Source organism: Priapulus caudatus, unplaced genomic scaffold (genome assembly GCF_000485595.1).
Source record: "Priapulus caudatus unplaced genomic scaffold, Priapulus_caudatus-5.0.1 Scaffold670, whole genome shotgun sequence".
Classification (NCBI taxonomy): domain Eukaryota; kingdom Metazoa; phylum Priapulida; class Priapulimorpha; order Priapulimorphida; family Priapulidae; genus Priapulus; species Priapulus caudatus.
Window position 1 is genome coordinate 86,366 of NW_014577731.1, and position 20,456 is coordinate 106,821.

The 20,456-nt window shown below is 42.2% G+C and overlaps 1 protein-coding gene across 1 annotated transcript in view; it reads left to right on the forward strand.

Moving 5' to 3' along the window:
• The first annotated feature begins 18,499 nt into the window (after positions 1–18,499).
• LOC106812641 (histone H3.3-like) overlaps positions 18,500–20,456 on the forward strand; it is a 2,589-nt gene continuing 632 nt past the window's right edge. The window contains exons 1-2 of the mRNA XM_014816559.1: positions 18,500–18,551; positions 19,934–19,985. Coding sequence (XP_014672045.1) covers positions 18,500–18,551; positions 19,934–19,985 — 104 coding nt within the window. The remainder of the gene's footprint in view (positions 18,552–19,933; positions 19,986–20,456) is intronic.

Genomic DNA, 20,456 nt, shown 5'->3' on the forward strand with positions numbered 1-20,456 from the left:
CGACCCCTCACGGTAGTGGTCGATGCCAGTATGGATAGGATCAATGCGTTCTACACGTTGGACTGCATTTGTTTGCTCTGGCATATTACGCGCGAGATTTTACCGGCGTTCCTCGGGGATTTTAATCCTGAATTGCTGGCTTAATATCTCCTAAAACACTATGCTGGATGAATGAATGGATGGATGGATGCATGGATGGATGGATGGATGGATGGATGGATAGATGGATGGATGGATGGATGGATGGATGGATGCATGCATGCATGGATGGATGGATGGATGGATGGATGGATGGATGGATGGATGGCTGGCTGGATGGATACTTAGATAGATTAGAAATACCGCGTACAATCACTGACACCCGAAACCGCAATCGTGAGCTATCGTGCGTATAAAGATGCCGACGATATGCTCACGTCACGCCCACTTACATACGAACTTCTACTACGCCGCCATTAACTAGTCAACTCGTGTAAACTCCCACATTTCCCGGAGACTAGTTCCTGATGCGTGTTTCACTGGCCACATTTGCCTTGTTGTTATAATGTATATTATGTGATTTATTGAACGAATAAAGACCATTGCGTGTAGACAGATATAGGTAATAAAGAACACGATAACGCGATTCGCATACAAACTTTTCATGCATGCCATCCTGTAGCTGCGTCGCATTTTTACATTAGAAATTACTTTGGTTACATTAGCTACATTTGCATTAATTGTTGCAGTATTGTTACATTTATTAGTTACATTAGTTATATGAGTTGCCTGGCGTTAGCTACATCTGAGAAAAAATCTACGAACGTATGCGTGACATGAGCGTGTGTGTACATTCTTTCTTGCTCGGGCGCATTTACTGATTATTGAAAGGTTTACACGATTAGTGACAAAACTTGTCGATTGGGGCCGCTAGCATGCAGTGCCCGTTGGCGCTGTCAGATCTTACCGCCGTTAGTTTGGTTCACAGATTCCCCAAGCGGTGGTTTACACGATAGCATCTGACCTCAATTCAAAATTTGAAAAATGCATTCCATAATATTTGTGTTCCATGTATGTAACATATCATTCAATATCTTTCGGAAACTTTAATTTTCTTAAAACTCTTACTTCTACTTATCATATATTCTCCCTTTTATTTGCGTAATATGTGCAGAAATAACAATTAACTATTCAAAACGAGTCTATTAAGATTTCACAATTAGCTGTTAAGTTTTCTAAAAATGCCGTGAAATACTATAACACTCACTATGCGTATGGAACAGAATATGGCTCAATTCAGGATCATTGCGACACGCAGTTCTGTCCAGCTTCTACGAGTTCTTTTGTAAAAAGAGATGAAAATAATACGAGTAGAGAGGCTAATGTTCAGAGCTTTAGCTAGAGACTTTGTTTCAATGTCATTTATTTAGGATTAACTATATACATATATATATATATATATATATAGTTACGTATATAGTTATAATGCACGGAGAAAGAGAGAGGAAGAGAGAGACGGAGACCACCTCGAAGAGGACGATCCGAGAGAGAAGATCGAGAGACGGAAGAACGAGAGAGAGAGGAGAACAAAGAGATATATGTAGATAACCATGGACAGACAGGTTAGATATGCATAGATAGATAGATAGATACGCATAGATAAGATAGATAGTAGATAGATAGATAGCATAGATAGATGGATAAATAATAAAAGATAAATAGATACGATAGCATTAAATAGAGAGAGAGAGATACGACTAGATAGCCTACGATAGCAGTAGATAGAACAACAGATAGATAGATAGATAGAGAGAATAGATAGTATAGATAGAATGATGGTGGATAGAAGAGGTACGATAGATAGTAGATAGAATAGATAGACTAGAATAGATTAGATAGTATAGATAGATAGACTAAATATAGATAATAGATAGATAGATAGTTGTGTTAATATATGTTAGATAGTTATAGATAGGATAGATAGATAGATAGATACGTATAGATAAGATAGACATGTAGATAGAAAAGATAGATAGATAGGAAGATAGTGAATAGCATTAGATAGATAAGTTTAGATAGATAGAATGATAGATAGGATAGATTAGAAATATCATATATAGATATTAGATAGATAGATGAGATGATACGATAGTAGATAGATAGATTACAGATTAAGTTGTATAGATAAATAGATGAGTAGATAGATAAGATAGATTAGATAAATAATTATATAGATGTAGATAGATAGATAAGATAGTTGTAGATAGATAGATAGGATAGATAGATATGCATAGATAGATAGATAGATAGAATAGATAGATAGAATAGATAAAGATAGATAAGATCGCTATAATCTTTATTTTATTTTCCTTCTGTTTTGACATGTGCTTGATATTATAGAGCCCCCCGCCCGCTAACACGGTATACGCACGATCTCATCGCTAGATTAAACGTTCATAGATTAAACTTGCTGACTCACTACTTCTTCACATAACTCAACAAGGCAGCAATTAGGACAAGATTCATCATCAATTAATCGTCATTACGCTTTATGATTAATGTTTAATTATTCTGGATAATTATATAATTTATCGGAGGTAAGGAGGAGTTTTTCATTCGGAAAAGGGCTGATTTTGACTCCCTTTGACGTCAAAATACTGTTAACGTGTTATCGGAATAATTTCAGTTATGTCTGAAAAAAAGTTCTCTTAGTAAAACAAATTTGGATGCTGCCTACTCTAGCTGCGTCTTCTTCCCTTCATTTGCGCTCCCTCTCTTTCACCTAATCCAGCTCTTCTCTCGGCACACTCTTCCCTTCTGTGTACTATTTATATATCATTATATATTAAGGTAATCGAGCCCGCTACGAACTGGACAAACGAGTTAATTGAATTATCACTTGACAAATATTATTGTTCTATTCCCTAAAAAATTCGCTGCAGTAAAAAACACTGCAGAACCTCATACCGATTCAAGCCAATTAGTTGTTTAACAGCTTAGCCGCGATTGCTGTTCCATGGTGGGCGATTTCCTCTCTCTCTCTCTCTCTCTATCTCTCTCTCTCTCTCTCTCTCTCTCGTCTCTCGTCCTTCCCTCTGCCTATCTCTCTCTCTCCATCTCTTTCTACTTTCCGTTCCTCCTCTTTTACTCTCTCTCTCTCTGCGTATCCTCTCTCCTCTCTCTCTCTCTCTCTCTCTCTCTCTCTCTTCCTTTCTCTCCCCCCTTCTCTTTCTCTCTCTCTCTCTTTTCATACAAAGACATTTTCGCCAATTACATTCACCAGGTTAAGCAGTTGTTTGCAGTGATGGTGGTGCGTTTACCAGTCACTTTATGAATAAACATAGCTTTATATCACACACAAGCGCTAGAAGAAGAGAACAGTTGCTGTGACGCCACAGTCTGCGAAATTCGGTGTCTAACCACCTGTAAGAAACTAGATGCAGTGACTGCCACCTGGCGGCGACTAAACAGCTCAGACTCGTAGACAACCCAGAGCCACTTCTTTGCAGCTGTAAGCAATTTTTGAACAACAAGCGAACGCATGCGCATCTTGTTCACAAGGAACCGGCATACGAGACACAAATCATCCGCGCGCAAAAAATCTAGACGTGTTTTTCCTCGCAGAAAACTGCGAATCTGTGCTTTTATTTTTACCCGCAGAGGACGCGCGGCGCGGTGTAAACAGGTGCCGCTGAAGGATAATTGTGCTTTGAATTGGCGGGAGTTGGTTACTGACGCCGCCGCCGACATGTTAGCGCACCGCCGTATGAAATACGGTCGAGTAAGTGTCTCCGGTCAGTTAAAGCGCATCATGCCGACAGCCAAGATGAAGGAGTGCAGCAGCAACCGCGAACAAGTTAGTTCAACAATCTGCCCTAAGCGGTACTTTATAACTCCTCATTGCGCTCACGTGATCGGATTGTGTTTCGGCTGGAAGCGATGACACGTGCCGTGCATGCGCGCCGGCATTCGCTAATGCCGCCGTGAAGTAAAACAGAGAAACTAGAATTTCACCGAGAAAATCTGTGACAAGACATCTTTAACATGCGTCGAGACGAGGCGTTTACTCATTAGGCATCTGCCAGACTGTAGGAGAATAGTCTAGAAACACATGCGCCCGACCGGACTAAAAATAACCCGCCGATATCTAAAGAACATACACGCGCCTTTCAAAACGATTCATTATATAACACGTATACTCCATGACCTCCGCCTGCCCGCTCGGTTCAAGCGTCGTTGCTACACGCAATAAAGGTTACGATCACCCGAAGAGTTGTAAATTAATAAAAGCGCACTTGCGGTAACGTTTTTTTCCACACGATAAGGGCCGAATTCACGGATATATATCATAGGATGGGGCAAAATTTCGTGGCGGGACCATTAACAAACCGATTACCACACGTCCGCTCGGCGATGCGTAAAATAATAGATATTTACTTAAGTTTCATTTTGACAAGTTGTTTCCATTTAAATTTTATATAGGAATTGGATTTACGGTCAATGTTACTGTTAGAAGAAAGGTTGGCAGTATGGCTAGGTTTAGGAGCCAATATAGAACATTGCACCAAATTGAGAGAATAATATTCAGTGGGGGCCTCGATATCTGGGTATTTACCAACAGCTCCCTCCCTCTAGTGTGTATGTGAGCCATTTTTGTAATGCAATAATTCGTACTGATTAGGTAGTCCATGCTTGGTTGGTCGCTGTTCATATTTTTATTGCTATTTACAGGTTAATATTCCACGCTTCATTGTTATTTTTCTGCCTTTATCACGTTGCATTCTTTTTTATAATGGATCAAAGGAGCCGTGGTAGAACACCCTTCAAAAATCGTGGCATACTCGTGTCTACTGCTACTTTTTCATGCATGTAGATCAGGGACATCGCCTGGTCTGCCGATTACAAAGCAATTTTCCGCTAATCAGCCGTCGTTATGCGCGATAATGACATGCGAAAAGATAATCAAACATTCTTTTGTTCTTAGAACAAACGCCTCGGGCTAGAGATTTAATTACCATAACGTATGCAGCTTAGCAGACGCGTGAGCGGAGTCGCCAGTCTGACGCCTTGTCTACGTGCTCGCTGATCGATGAGCCTAGGCAGATCAACATCGAACTATGTCTAGCTATAACTCTGCATGAAAAGCTATAACCCTTTACTAGAAAACATGCATACCAACGATGTTAGCAGTCGGATGTTATGCGAGAGAAACGTGCAGGAGAGGCACGGCAAGCATACTGTTATCGTAACACACAAGAAGTGCGATGCAGGCGGTGAGCGACGTCGGTTTTCCTGCTCACGCGCATGGCACGCGCGACGAGCGTCTGAAGGCGGCGCGGGTGTGGCTGTGTTTACGAATTGCTCGCAGTGGCATCTGGTCATTCCGACAAGGATCGCTAAATACTGGCATCGCTCTAGCTATCACGCCGACATGAACGGGTATATGGGAGAGACATCATAGGTTTTAACCATCCTAATATTAGTTACATTGCATGGAGCAGACGTGCGAGGGAAAGGGAGAACGGGAGTTGGGGAACGGGAGGGAGAAAATGAAGAAGGGAAGGGAGGCAGCTGGAAAGAGAGGGAGATGGAAAGAGAGGGGGAGATAGTAATAACGAGAATTTTAAACTAATGTAAATAAAGTAAGCACTAAGACAACTAGAATGGAGAGAATTAGAACGAGTCTATTGCGAGTGGAGAAAAGTGAATATATATACATAAATAAATAAATAAATAAATATTATATATATTATATCAGTGATAAGCGGGAAAGGGCGGTGAAATCGGCTTGTAATACGAGAAAATCCAGAAAAAATAGTGAAGAATTAGATGTGAAAAATTAGAATCGGAAATTGTGGAATAGCCGTCGACTCATGTCTGCCAATTTGCTTCCGTCAGCTGTACGTTATCGTGTTGCTCACCCACGGGACGTGTACACCCGCAAGGTTAATTTCACCGTTTCGACGTTTACAACATAACGTAATAATAATAGTAATAATAATATAGCACTATAATGGTGCTGACATAGTGGTCATTTGATTTATTTCGCATGCATGCATGCATACATACACACACACACACACACACACACACACACACACACGGGCGCGCGCGCGCGCGCACGTACGCACACACACACACACGCACACAAACACACGCACGCACGCACGCACACAAACACGCACACAAACACAAACACGCACACGCACACAAACACGCACACGCACACGCACACGCACACGCGCATACATACATACTTGATACATACATACATACATACATACATACATACATACATACATACATACATACATACATACATACATACATACATACATACATACATACATACATACATACATGATACATACATACATACACACACATACAACAACCAGTCAACCTTTAAAGAAAAGCAATCTGTCATCCACGTTGCGCCGTGGTCAAACGAAGGCGTTTCTAGCGGACGATCGCTAGCAGTGGCTTCTGTGAGATTCTGTCTGCTACAGCTACGCGGCCACACAGGAGCAACAGCGAGCAACTGGTTTACACATAGCGGCAGCATTCTTAACACACAAAGAAACGATTAGCAAAACATGCGTAGAAAAACGAGCGACATCGCCGTGAGCGGCTGCCAGGTCTTCGTGGCGGCTCGTGGTTTTATCGCGGTGGCTGTGAGGCCCACTGGATGCGGAAGCAGTTGTATGACCAATGCGGCTATCATGGCTTCGCGCTCTGATGGGAGTGCTTCCCTACGCGCTGCATGGCGACTAATGAAAGGAAAAACTTACCCAACAGTCGCCTGCGCGTTAGCTGCATGGTTAGGAATTGCGTGTATCTGCACGTGTCTCTGTTTGAGTGAGTGAGCGAGCGTGCGTACGTGGGTGTGCGCGCGTGTGTAAATGGTTGTGCGTGCGTTTGTGCATGAGTGCGCGCGTACGTGCGTACATGCGCGCGTGCGATTGCCCGAGTGTGTGTAGATGTATGTGCGTGTATGCGTGTGCATGCGTTCGTGTGTGCGCGCTCGCGTCTGTGTGCGCGCGTATGTGTATATACTCGCGCGTGTGGGCGTTCATTTAGGCGGGATATCACTGCAAAAACAGCAGATCATAGCCACGCTATCAATGCACATCTACCACGGGGTTTCATATATGTGTGTCAATTACAAAATTGCACGATATCGCATCGCATGAGAGAGCACTGTTTCCCGACGGCCCGGGAGGGGCGACATGCCGCCTTCACAAAAAGGCAGTGTTGTGGAAGATCTCGATCCTCCCTGTTTTTGTCCCGTAATTTCGTGCTAGAGAGAGAAAGACAGAGAACCGGTCGAATACACATAGACGCCGTCTATCAAACGTGGACTGACACATGCACGTGCGCTCGCGCATCGATTGGGACGAAGAAAATATTCAAAAGTAACCTTCAATAAATAATAAATAATATTAACAATTTTAATAATAATAAAAACTATCTTCGTCAGGTCTCCCCCACAATCGCGATGCTAAATCGAATCATGTCGAATTTCGCAAGACTATCAATTTATGAGCTAGTTAATCTACTCTAGTTTACATATGTGCATGAGCAGTGTCCATAAACAGCATGATGATTTAAACAGTTGTCCGGCACGTGTGAAACACATGAGCAGGGCGTAGACGGGCTTTTGGAGATGCTGACGATCGATAGTCTGACTTCTTCCGTCAAGGCTATAGAGAATCTGACATAGTTCACCAGATGCTGGTGAACTTTAGACGATTTACTGTACGTAATGTTGACAGCCATTGCCTTCGTCGAGAGAAGTTGTCAGAATTCGGAGAAAAATATTTTGTATGAAATACGTACACGAGAACTATATTTTAGAACATACGGCGCAACTATCTACGCGAATTTAGACTTTCCATTTGCCGGTTTCCGTGTGAATAATTGCTCTTGGTTTTGCGATCTATGTTTTTCCTAAGTTTCCGAATAATGCTATGCAGCAAACATCGATAGAAAACAGAATTCCCCAGTGTTATGGATGGCGCACGAAAACTCTCTCTGCATCCGCGCTCTGCAGTTATACATTTTTATTTCTTGTTAATCAATTGGATGCGAGAACAGCTTTAATCATGTCAGAGAGTTTCCATAGGTTCCCTGTAGCGTCGCACAATAAACACCCACAGCCTCGTATTTTTTATGCATCCGCTTTCATTAGGAACCATTGATTTATTTTATAATGAGCCTCTCGGATGGAGAGAGGGCGGGTAGAGGAGGCGGTCACGTCGGACGCCCCCTGCTTCCCCGTGGCGACCTCCAGCTATTACGGGTCACACTACCTTCCTGCCCAGCACCCACATCCATAAAACGCCGCATGTTAGCGGTGGGTGCGATGCAATGGTTTACGGCATATTTTACTATAGCTTTTAGTTATTTTTATATCGCCATTTTATATGCTGTGTGCGCACATGTCTTGAGAAGCGTGCTCGCAGCGCTGGAACCTGTTATATAGCGTTGAGAAGCGAGATAAAGAGTAGACTTCTAACGACAGCGAATTCAGAGGACCTGGGGTATAAACAGCGGTATTTCCATAATTTCATGAGATTATTGACATAATTTATTATGACAACATGCCCCGTAGTATCACGCGGGAGGCTTTTAAGATTTGTGAACCGTTATACACGCTACAAGCTGTTTCGTTATGACATTAAACCAGTATCTTATCACTACTCAGAAGGTTAACCGTGAAGAAGGGCGATTGCTGCCAGATGGGAAGTGCTGCTGCTATGCCTTTGATTTTTCGCTAGTGGTGGCAGGTGCCTCCACCGGCTAGGTTTTGTATTTCTTAAGGCACGTGCCATAAAAACATCTCGCAGCGATCAATCCGGAAGAATCTCGCAGGTAATTAAAACATCGGTCGGTGCTCGTAATTGTTATTGTGGTCTGACATAATCTTGAGCCATCAATGTATACCGACAAACACATGTTCTATTGCCTTTCAGTCTGCTCCATAAATATCGTCTTTAGGTACATTTTCTCGTGACTAGTTGGTTCTTTCTCTATCTGACCATGCTCTCACGGCCGGATTCCTGCCCGTACCTTCTTCATAACGTGTGTTTGGGGGGGGGCGTGCGTGCGTGCGTGCGTGCGTGCGTGCGTATGTGCATTATATACTTCAGATTGTATACTCTATACTGTTTACCCCAGATGTTTATTATTATCAATATAATGTTTTGTTGTATAATATATAATAATAATATTTGTTTCTCGTGTCAAGTTGGTTATTTCTCTATCTGACTATGCTCTCACATGTGGGAATTTCCGCCCGTAGGCCCACCTGCTTCATAATGTGAACTGCACTAAAAACACAAGTGGGAATAGTTTCGCTGTGAAAATATATGCTGGTATGTCTGACGCAATAGGGCTATATTGTTTTTAAATTGATGTTGTTGATGTTGACATTCGGCCAACAATAGCGCGTGATGGATCGGGTAGCGAATGGAATATTCATTGAGATTTTCAGGTTTTAGATAAAATTACTATTAGTCATCAGCAAACGACAATAATCCCACATCGCTCAGTTGCCATCGCTATAAATTAGAAAATAGTTCTAAAGATTATACTACAGCAATCGTAATAGTAGTTGTGAGTTTAATTATATTATGGGGAAATCTCGTAATTAATTATTCCTCTAATTCTTAATTAATTATGCATCAGTCTTTATTATCTATCTCAGCCTGGTTGTCAAAATAACGTTTTAAACATAACAAAGTAGATCTTCAATAAGAAAAATTAACAATTATGCACCCGCTTATCGAATTAAACATAAAAGCAATGCAGCCAATGACACACATGGCTGAATCCCTACGCTTAAATCTTAATTGCGTTAATATAGCCTACTGTGGTTAACACATAAGCTGCTAAATTACAACGGAATATTTTTCTACTAATTGATTAATTGCTAAAACGATAAGAAAATTTTCTGAATGAATAGGCCTTTCATAAATTTGTCAGCTTTTGTATCAATCAATAAGTTCATAGAACAAGAAAAAATGTGCCTGGAAAAATACAAAAAAGCTCGACGCAACATGTGGCCGACCTCTTAGTGAACATGTGTGTGCGGGCGCGCGCGTGTGTACGGTACATGTGCGCATGCCATGCATCGTTTCATCGTCCAGGTTTCTTCCTGTGTCTGGTTTTTCTCGAAATTCATTACAGAAGGAAACATTTCATCGGCGCTTGTTGTGGGTAAGTACAACAGAGGGCGCTAACATTTGGCTATACGCTCACATGTCTGGCTTCCGCTGTTATTTATTCACCGACCTTAGTATATAGCGACATAATAAATGCTAGAGCGAACGGAGAGACGAATGAACAATATTATGGACATGAACATAATATCAGGAGTGTATAATATAGTCTATATTATACACTCCTGGTAATATCATATGTGGGGAATCGCTCATTGAGAGAGAGAAAGGGTTAGAGAGAGCGGAAGAGAGAGACAGATAGGCAGACAGTAACAGACACAGTGATCACTCAGTGTGTGACACAGATAGCAAGTGCGTTAAAGAAAGAGGCGGGTGGAGAGGGAAGAAGACAGAAAAAAAGAGAGGAAGTGAGGAAGGATTGGGAGAGAGGGGCAGGAAAGGATAGAGATGCAAAGAGGCAGAATGGGAGGGAGAGAGTGAGAGAATGAAATAATGTGAGAGAACCGGAAATAGAGAATAAGAGCGTGTGAGAGAACCGGAAATGAAGAATGAGACAGATATGTAGACAGGCAAACACACACGCACCCACTTACGCACGCACTCACACACACGCACGCGCACGCGGACACATACACGCACGCGCGCAGACAGTGACAGTGACACTTTCTCTTACACATTCGCTCACTTATTTACTCTCCTTGTCTCTTTCCATTTACGTGCGGTTTTGTATGAGCGCTTACGTCAGTAATCGTGCAAAAGAAAGCGGGAAAGAGCGAGAGAGAGAGAGAGAGAGAGAGAGAGAGAGAAAAGCGAGATGAGAGATGAGATGAGACGAGAGAGAGAGAGAGAGAGAGAGAGAGAGAGAGAGAGAAAGCGCCAATGCTCAGATTATTGAGGGGATGACAGTACTTGATCGTACTCTAATAGCAATCGTTATGCTGGTCATTAGTAATTTTCGTGGTCAGAGTTTGATTCGTAATAGTATATAGTTAATAGTAATAATCGTAATAGTTCGTAATAGGCGTTTGTGATAATATCGATCAAATAACACCACCAATACAACACGCGCAGAAGTTTGTACATCTGGAATTAGACCGTCTATATGTGATAATACGCTAATGTGATTAATTTACGAACCGATTACTAGTTCCTCGTGTAGTGTAATGCGAGAGAAATGTTGGAAGCGGTAGGTGGCGCTAGAAACGCTGCTCGCTATTTGCGAATATGCAAACAGAGTCGGTAACAAGCTGACGGCATGTTCCAGCAAGTGTTCCAGCAAAATCAACTTGGACTGTTTATTTTTCTAAGCTCTCGGCTCTCTACTGTGGCAATGGTCGACTGGATATTGTTGTTTTTGTGAGTTAATAATATCATACTATCACTCGTGATCTTTAAACATGGGAACATTCTGTTGGCACAAACCCGGAAGCGCGTGACATATGAACCGCCTCTTACGACTAACCGGCACGAATGACACTTCCCATTGTTTACGTTGTCGCGCGGTCGCAGGGCCACTCCTGAGAACTAAATACAGTGGCGTAATGTATGGCTAACGGACCTTGGTCTACCCCGCGCACCACGTGTCGTTTCGGTGTATTTAACGACACATTTATTGCTAGACCGGAAGTTACGTTTATATTCAAACTACAGTCGCATGATTAAAATGGTGTGTCACTTTGTACACATCACGAATGTCGTATCGGAAAAAAATTAATCAACCCATTCACCAATCCGCATTTATACATATAGGGTTACATAAACCCATCTGTCCATTCATTATTTTATTCATTCATTCATTCATTCATTCATTCCGTCATTCTTTTATCCACCCATAAATTCATCTATCGATCTATCCAACTATATATTCATTTATTTGTCCGTCCATTCGTTCATTCATTCGTCATTCATTCATTATTCCGCCCCTCTACCTATCCATCCATCCCTTCGTTTAGCAACGCATTTATATTAATCAAGTCATCGATACCTTTAAAAAATCCATCATTTCACTAAATAATTAATCTATTTGCTAAGCCATTTATTTACCCACCCATATCTCTAGGTTTGGATTACTAAGGTTTTTATACAGTTCACAAACACGCACGAAGCGTGAAATTCACAAAAATTGTAATTTTTCTCAAGCATTCTGCGATCGCTTTTTGTAAGCAGAAACTCGGTAAGCGTGCGCGTACGGGTCTTCCACTAGCCCTTCCGTCACAGGACGACATCTGCAGCGCACGCAAGCACGCAGCGAAATCGTAATGTCGAGTCAGATGTCGAGCGGCTCCGAGCAGCGGCGGCAGCAGCGCGCCCACCCACCTCGCAGACGAACCAGCGACGACGCCGCAGCCATTCCCGCCGATGATTTGTGTAAAGCGTATAACATGGCAATATTAGCCGTGTATGCTTAACAGTTCAGTGATATTTGCGGGGTAATTTGAATGCGGTAAACTAGTCCGTGACGTAGATGTCAATGCCTGCAAGATTGATTGAGAACCAAGTGAATGTTTTGGGCCTTGGTTAGTAAACCACCGAAGAACAAGATCGGTCTGTATAGGACGTTCCAACCTGGTAACATGAAAACGTTAAATTGGTATTGTTCATTCTATCACTATATATATATACATATCAGAAGTAGATAATAGTCATATGTGTATGTGTGTGTGGTGTGTGTGTGTGTGTGTGTGTGTGTTGTGTGTGTGTGTGTGTGTGTGTGCGTGTGTGTGTTTCTGAGGGAGAGAGAGAGAGAGAGTGAGAGAGAGAGAGAGATATATAGAGTGCGTGCGTGCGTGCGTGCGTGCGTGCGTGCATGCGTACGTATGTGCATTATATACTACGATTGTATACTATTTGCCCAGATGTTTATTATTATCAATATAATGTCTGTTCTTTAGTTATTATTATATGAACTAATGCGACGTTCGTTATTTTAATATCTGTGTGACGGCATGTCTGATGAAATTAACTAATACTGAATACAATTCGGTATACATTTACTACACAATTACAGTTTACTCAGACCAATTATCTGCAACTAATTATTTGCATATATCCTGTCGTCCAAATATTACAGTGTGTTTAGGGAAAGAGGACAATTGCCATGGAGATTTACAGAGTGGGCAAACAATCATTTACTACTACTTGTACGACGCGACGATGTGTATTTTTCAGATTTGCCCGCACACAATCTGGACTCGCGTTTTTGGTAATATTATCTAGCTTCTAAAACAAATACGCGCATTGGTATTGTGGTTAGCTCAGGCGTTGGTGTTATTTTTATATTTCTAGCTAGTATGAGTAACTAAAAACGCTCAAGTATTTACGAGACTATCTATAAACTAATAAATTGGCCAATACTTATATTATTATAGACTCTCCGTGTTCCTGCTCGCCTTTACGAATGGACTTCTGACATTGTATGCAGTTAGTTGTATCCATACCTTTGCAAAATGACTTTGGTAAAACTATAACATTTGTCCACATTATTGTTCATATGTAGTTCTTGTGTCATTAAAACTGTTAGCAGTGGACTATACGCATGTAATATATAGTTTGTTATATTATATATATATATATATATATATATATATATTGCTACTTTTTGGTTTCAGAAAAATGGGTAGGCACTTTCACGAGATCATGGCAAACACAACATTCATTAAATAGATTCGATGGAAATTGCTTCAATCTAAGCAAAGTAATTAACGAGACCGAATAACGCGTCATACTGTAATATCTTCGTCTCTGAGTTATGTATACTTCAATCCGTTACAAAGCCGGTGTTTGGAGGCTGGAGGCATCGCAACACATTAGCGTAAATTTATCAACACAGTCAGGATTATCAACAGTAACTGTTTGCCTGCGACACTGCAGCTATTGCAGAGCTGGTGTTGATACATACGTACCTAAATATTTTCAACCAAAATTATGCCGCTGTCAGATCACTTAGAATGAAGAGGAAGGCTGCGGAGTAGAATGTATGTAGAGTGTTGCACTCCGAGCGCTCTCGCGTCTGTACTTCGCGTCGTATTTAGTAATGGAAGCATCGAGGTTCGCTACAATGGTTTGACGAGAGAAGGTTTGCTTAAGACCGATTAATAGCTATACATCGATAGTAGGATTAGAGCGAGCAACAGCAGGAGCGTGGGGGTGGCGCAGAAAGAGAGGGGGAGTGGCAGTGGGGCATAACGCAATAACAAAGAGAGAAAAATATGGAAACAGGGAGCTAAATGCCATCAGACGAGTAGACAGACAGACAGTCAAGCGGACGAACGGACGAACGGACGGACGGACCTTGGAGTAATCATTCTGACGATCATCTGAGTAATCATTCAGAATCATTACACCAAGGACGGGTGGATAAGCAGACAGACAGACAGGTAGGCAGACAGCTAGGCAGGTATACAGACAGACAGACGTCCAGTTGGACGTCAGGGTGACTTAACTAAATAAATCGAGGGTAACAGACTGTGCTAAAACTAAAATACCTAAGTACCATAAAGGAACCTAGTGAAAGTATTAAAGTATGCATTTCCACCTTCTGGCAACCTTCACACAATATGCAGATCGCGGGCTGACCAGCGCAGCTGCGAGAGAGATGAGACACTGACATGTGTACACAGAGTCATGTACACACGCGCGCGCGGCGGGCGTCCCACCAACTCCTTTCTACAAGAGGTCAGACAACTACGTTGACCAGCCATATTGGATTTCGCATAACAGACCGGACTCCGCATCACGTGTTTGCCACGCTTCAATCGCCCATTACTGTCGTAGTCCTCTGTTTGAGAGGGATATACTTTACAGGTATCCGTCACGTGCCCCAGTCTTATATCATACGCCGTACACGACGATATGGCCTATATTCCAAGCTAGAGTAGACATAACACGTACGCCTGGTTTAACTTGCAAATGGCGCTCGCGTTCACACTCTAAGAACATCGTACGTTTCGCCTGGTCACGCTAAGCATCGCTTCCACTTAGACGGCCCTTGTCCCGGGCGAATGCCACCCATGAGTGTTTTAACGGCCGGATCTCAACAAACTACTTGTTGTCTGCAGCGAAGTTTCACGCTGATGTGTAAGTAAACTCAATGAAGCCACGAGCCATGTCTAGCCAACCGACAGGGCAGCTATCCTAATTTCTGTTCGAGCTGTTAGCCGGGGTTAAAAATAGTTTGCGATTCCTGAGCAGATGGTCGCCTAGCGACAAGTGTCCCTGAATTTTTGCTTTACTCTGGTGGTCTGCGCGTGGTGGTGGGGCCGTTTCACGAAGCACTCGTTAAGTTAGTGATGGGTTAAAGAGGGGTTTTAGGATATCCTTATATATAGAGTGTTTCACGAAAGCCTCGCTAAGTTTCCACGTTTCACAAACGTCTCGCTAACTCAACGACGTTGCTATTAAGGAGGAATCTTAAGGACAAGTCAGGGGCAGTACTTATAGGCTATCGTACAGCAAGCAACGCGAGATTTCCCGCGTGTTTTCATTATTTTGGCAAGCAGTAGTGTAAAGCGAAAACCCGCCGAGAAGGTAACTTCTCTGTGTCTAAGAGAATACTGTGCAAGGCCTGTGAAGACATGACGCGCAGGGGTTAACATTCAACGTTCAACAGAAGCTTTTTATTGTGGTAGCAGATTTTGAAGAAATGAAATGCTTCCTTGCACCTTACATGTGCTTCGGCTGTTCGTGTATGTAATTACTGTATCCTATTGCGCCAATACTGTATCAAAGTAAACGTAAATCTAAACATTCAGAATTTATGTTACATTTTTGTTCAGTCAATACGTTATTTGTGGTAGTTCTAGTTGCAGGAAATATGAAAACCTTGCTTTAGTTTAATTATTTCTCAGGTACTTGGCATTTAAAAATACTTTGAACTTATTATTTTTAGTTTGCACGCTGTTGTGCCTACATTTATTAAAACTAAATAACGCAAGAGATTAGCGTAGCAACTCACAGTGAGCTGGGTCGCCATTAGACTTGTAACATGTCTCTATATATAGACTATATATCTAGTAGCAAGGTGTAGAGATAGGGTACCAGTCTATGCCACCAGCAACATCGTTACAGCTGAATTTTAAGGACCGTCTAACAACGCACCGGCATAAGTTTCGTGAAATACTTTAACGAGGGACGTTTAGGACAGCGTTAGGCTCTCGTACAAGAATTCTAAGGATATCCTTAAGATTGTGTTTTTACGATAGCTTCGTGAAACGGGGCAGGATAACCTTTGCGTTATGCCGCCTCGCTATCAATGTCAGAATCGATGCAGTGTTAATGCATATAGAAATTCAATGTATGAAAATTGTGAATCCGTGAATTCGAAGTCGTTGACATCGAAGGAGATTGTAAAGTATTCGTAACTCTACGACAAAACACGCTTTAATATATTAATAGATTTATTAATTAAAATAATGCACTTAGATGAAGTCAGGCGTTTTCTAGCTTACCTACATAATTAGCGAATGCATATACATGGTAATTTTGTGCTGTTGGTGTGGTTACGCGGTTGCGCCGATCCATTAACTATATTTCTACACACAAAAAGGCTTGGCGTGACAAGCTTTTTGTAAAACAAAGTTTGCTGCACATTTTCTGGGCTATTTGGAACATTTAGTGAGTTTTGAACAACACAAACATCCTCATAATAATAACATTTAATTCGTGTGCTGTGAGAATTTGAAAAAATTTCAAAAAAGAATATCGAGTAGGTAATGTTGACATGAAATCAACGTATTCAGTGTTACAGTGTTTTTTTCTTCTTATGTTTCTACGTATGGTTAACACGTGGCTTGGTTATGTTATATTGATTCCGAAAATAATTTAGTTGCAATTATAAATATAGCATCCAAATTAAAACAACTTGAGTCATTTCTTTTATCATGGTTGCATGGGTGGGTCATGTTAAAATAGAAACGTTTATCTTTACCTTGTAACATTATGAGACTGTTTTAGAAATTTGACTGAAACAAATGTCGTGAAATGCGACGTCTTTTTAAGACGTAATTTTACCGTGTTAGGACTCGAGATGCTCTAATGTTTGTTACGTAATCAGTAATTTTATTTTCACATAGTAAACACCTTGTAAATCCTGAATGATACAAATGTTTTGTTTTTGTGATGGTTTAACGTATTTATCTTACCTATAGTAGTTGTTTACTGGTTACCTATACCGTAGTTGTTTTCCTACAATATTTTATACTATTAGAGTCATTTCGTGGAGAATTATGAGGATACGTGACATTTCTCTTACTAATTAAATTAGGTTTGTAATGCATGGATTGCCTAAATATTTTGACCAGAAGTAGAGTTCTAGTAAACAGATATTTATTATTTACTTTGAGAAGCAGTAAAATAGCCTCATCTATAGTTGATCATTAGCGCATAAACGCACACACGCGAACAGACACGCAAATATGTATTACTAATGTGTCGGGAACTGCTTAATTATTTGTGCTAAATATGAAAATCGAATACTAAATATATATTCTGATAATATGAATATTTATACTGATTATACTGATTATATGAATACTGATTATTAGTGTATATCATGCCGTACACGGCGCTATACGATCCATACAATAGCCGTCGCCGGTAGCCACGCCAGTAAACAGAAAACAAAATAAGAAAATACCCAACGATTTATCAGTTTTGCCCCATCAATTCGAGTGACCTCCCACGATCATCCACTGGTAGCACTCGGCACTGTACGCTCACGCCACTAGTCAATATGTACGCTAATAGTTTAAAGCAATGTTTCGCGATGACGCTAGCTGTTCACTTTCCGTAAGCAACGAAGTTTTACTGGTAGCAATGTTTACACGGATCGGACACGTTAGCCGCACAGTATAACAGTATAAACGCCATAGCAGCAGTACGGAAAACTCCACCCCTACAGGACGAGGCTCTGACTCAGTACAGCTGCGCGCAGCCTGAGATTGTTGACAGAAGATCTATGCTGTGCAGCTACTGACCACCGCCATAGAAAACAGGCCTTTCAACAACGGTAGAAATAAACCATAAATTAAGTTAAAGTGCTTTGCTATCGCAAATGTGCTTCGCCCTAGATTTCACGTGTGTTCAATCTACGGGAGCAGTAAACAGGAAGCGTGTTCCGAGTTATGCGAAATAATAATAGGGAGGTGATTGTTCTGTAGTTGTGATAACATGCGGAGATCAATGGGTATACCTTACCAGCTCCGGCATAGACATGAGCGAAGGATAGCAAACACTCGCCACCTTTTTACAAATGCACAAGGCTTCTGTTGGGGAGAGCGATGTGGGAAACCCTATCATTAATCAATGGAATCGTAAATTAGAGGTCATGTGTGAGTTATATGGAGGTTCCCGCTGTAAAGTGGAAGATATCGTTTCTGGATACCAGGAAAGGTTTGTTTCTCCTAAGAGATATCAAGTATATTTCATTTCTCTCATCACTTACGACATAATGCGAGTCATGAGATATGTTTGGCGTATCGGTCGCCATTTAGCATGAATAAAGCGTATGTCGCGTATGCACCGAAACTCTAGGTATTTTTTAATAATCTCTGTTCGATGCATATTCAGGCCTGCTGCCGATGGATGACCTCTACTTTTGTGCAGCATCTTTAGTATAGAGAAAGGTAGCCAACTGTACCGCAACGGCACCCGTTGCTTGATAAAGGTACGTAAGGTAAGGAAAAGGAGGAAAGTAAGAAGGAGGAGGGAGGTAAGGTAGGTTTAGATTCTCGCTCACTAGAACGGTTGCTTCCGATTGGCATATCCACCTGTGGTGTCTCCATATAGTGCGAATGTCGACTTCTATTATCGGCGCGCGTTTACCGCTAATTCTGAGAAAGTAGATGTAGGTGAGACTCGTGAGACTGTAGAACACACTATTGAACATGCCGAAAAATGCTGTGGTGAGGCCGGGAGGGGCACAATGTCAGACAGGCCGGTTGCAAGCATAAAATCTATTTGCACACTGTGGATACATTCGTTTCCAGTTACTGTTCAGGGTTTCTCGCTTGGTATTATATGTAGGCAGTTGCTGAAACTTATTCACAGGAATGTTCGATTTGTTATTGTTAAGAAATGAGAAGCTGCGTTTTCCGATTGTAAACGTCCCAACTTTAGTGAATAGCGTGAAGACATTCTAATATAGTTTACTGTTGTTGTTTTCACACTTTTTTATGCTGCCGAAAAAAAGAAGCGGTCATGTCAAGTATTTCTTCGGCCCAGCCGAAAGACTGCATGGCGTACTTAGTGTAATTTTATGTGAAACAAAATAGAACGGTCGATTCTTAACAAGACATTTGCATGTTTCTGAGCTATTAGATGTTAATGTGTGCCCTCTGCTACTTGACTGGGTCCTACCAGGAGTAGATAATAACACATTATTATCTACTCTTGGTCCTACATATAATGGTTTGCTGGCACCACTTCGTTCATCCTGCCCTCCAAACTCTGCTGATGCACTAGCTAGTGTAATCGCAATGATCTGATTTCACGGCTCATAGGACGCATTTGTTGTCAGTAAATGTCTCCAAGAACCACCATAAGTCATATGAGCTCGGTAATTTCGCGATGTGCTGGTTGCTCATTAATATAGAACCAGCGTGCAGCGTTGTATACTTCGCACACGTGTATAGCGCTCCTGCTATCGCGCACAGTGTAAACGTGTAGACAACTACCATGTGGGGAATCAGGAAGCCAGCATCTCAAAAGATGCGCAGTGTCGTCGCGAGATTCGAACATACTTTTTCCATTATTGTGTGGAATGTGATTGACAGGGCCACCCAGGAGCGCGGTCATGGTCGGGTTTGGCTGGCTCGAGGTGGCATGGTGCGTGCTCCAACACGCCTATACACTGCATGGCGTGCGCTCCCTCCTACACACATGTACAAACACGCGCGCGCACACGCACGTGTACACGCTAGCGCACACGCACACGCACAGGCTCGCGCACACGCACACACACTAGCGCCGACGCACACGCACAGGCTCGCGCACACGCGCACGCAAATGCACGCACACGCTCATGCACTTACCCACACGCGCGTGTGCGCACGTACATACGCGCGCACAGAAGCACAAGGACTGGCGCACACATAAACACACACTCGTGCACGCGCATACACGCGCGCACGCACACACACTTACACCCAAACACTCGCCCACGCGCACAGACACCACGCACACACACGCGCACGGGCACAAACGAGCACGCGATCGCATACGCACATGCAAGCCCGCACGCACTCACGCACGCACGTACGCACGCACGCGCGCACGGACGCTCGCGCGCGCGCGCGC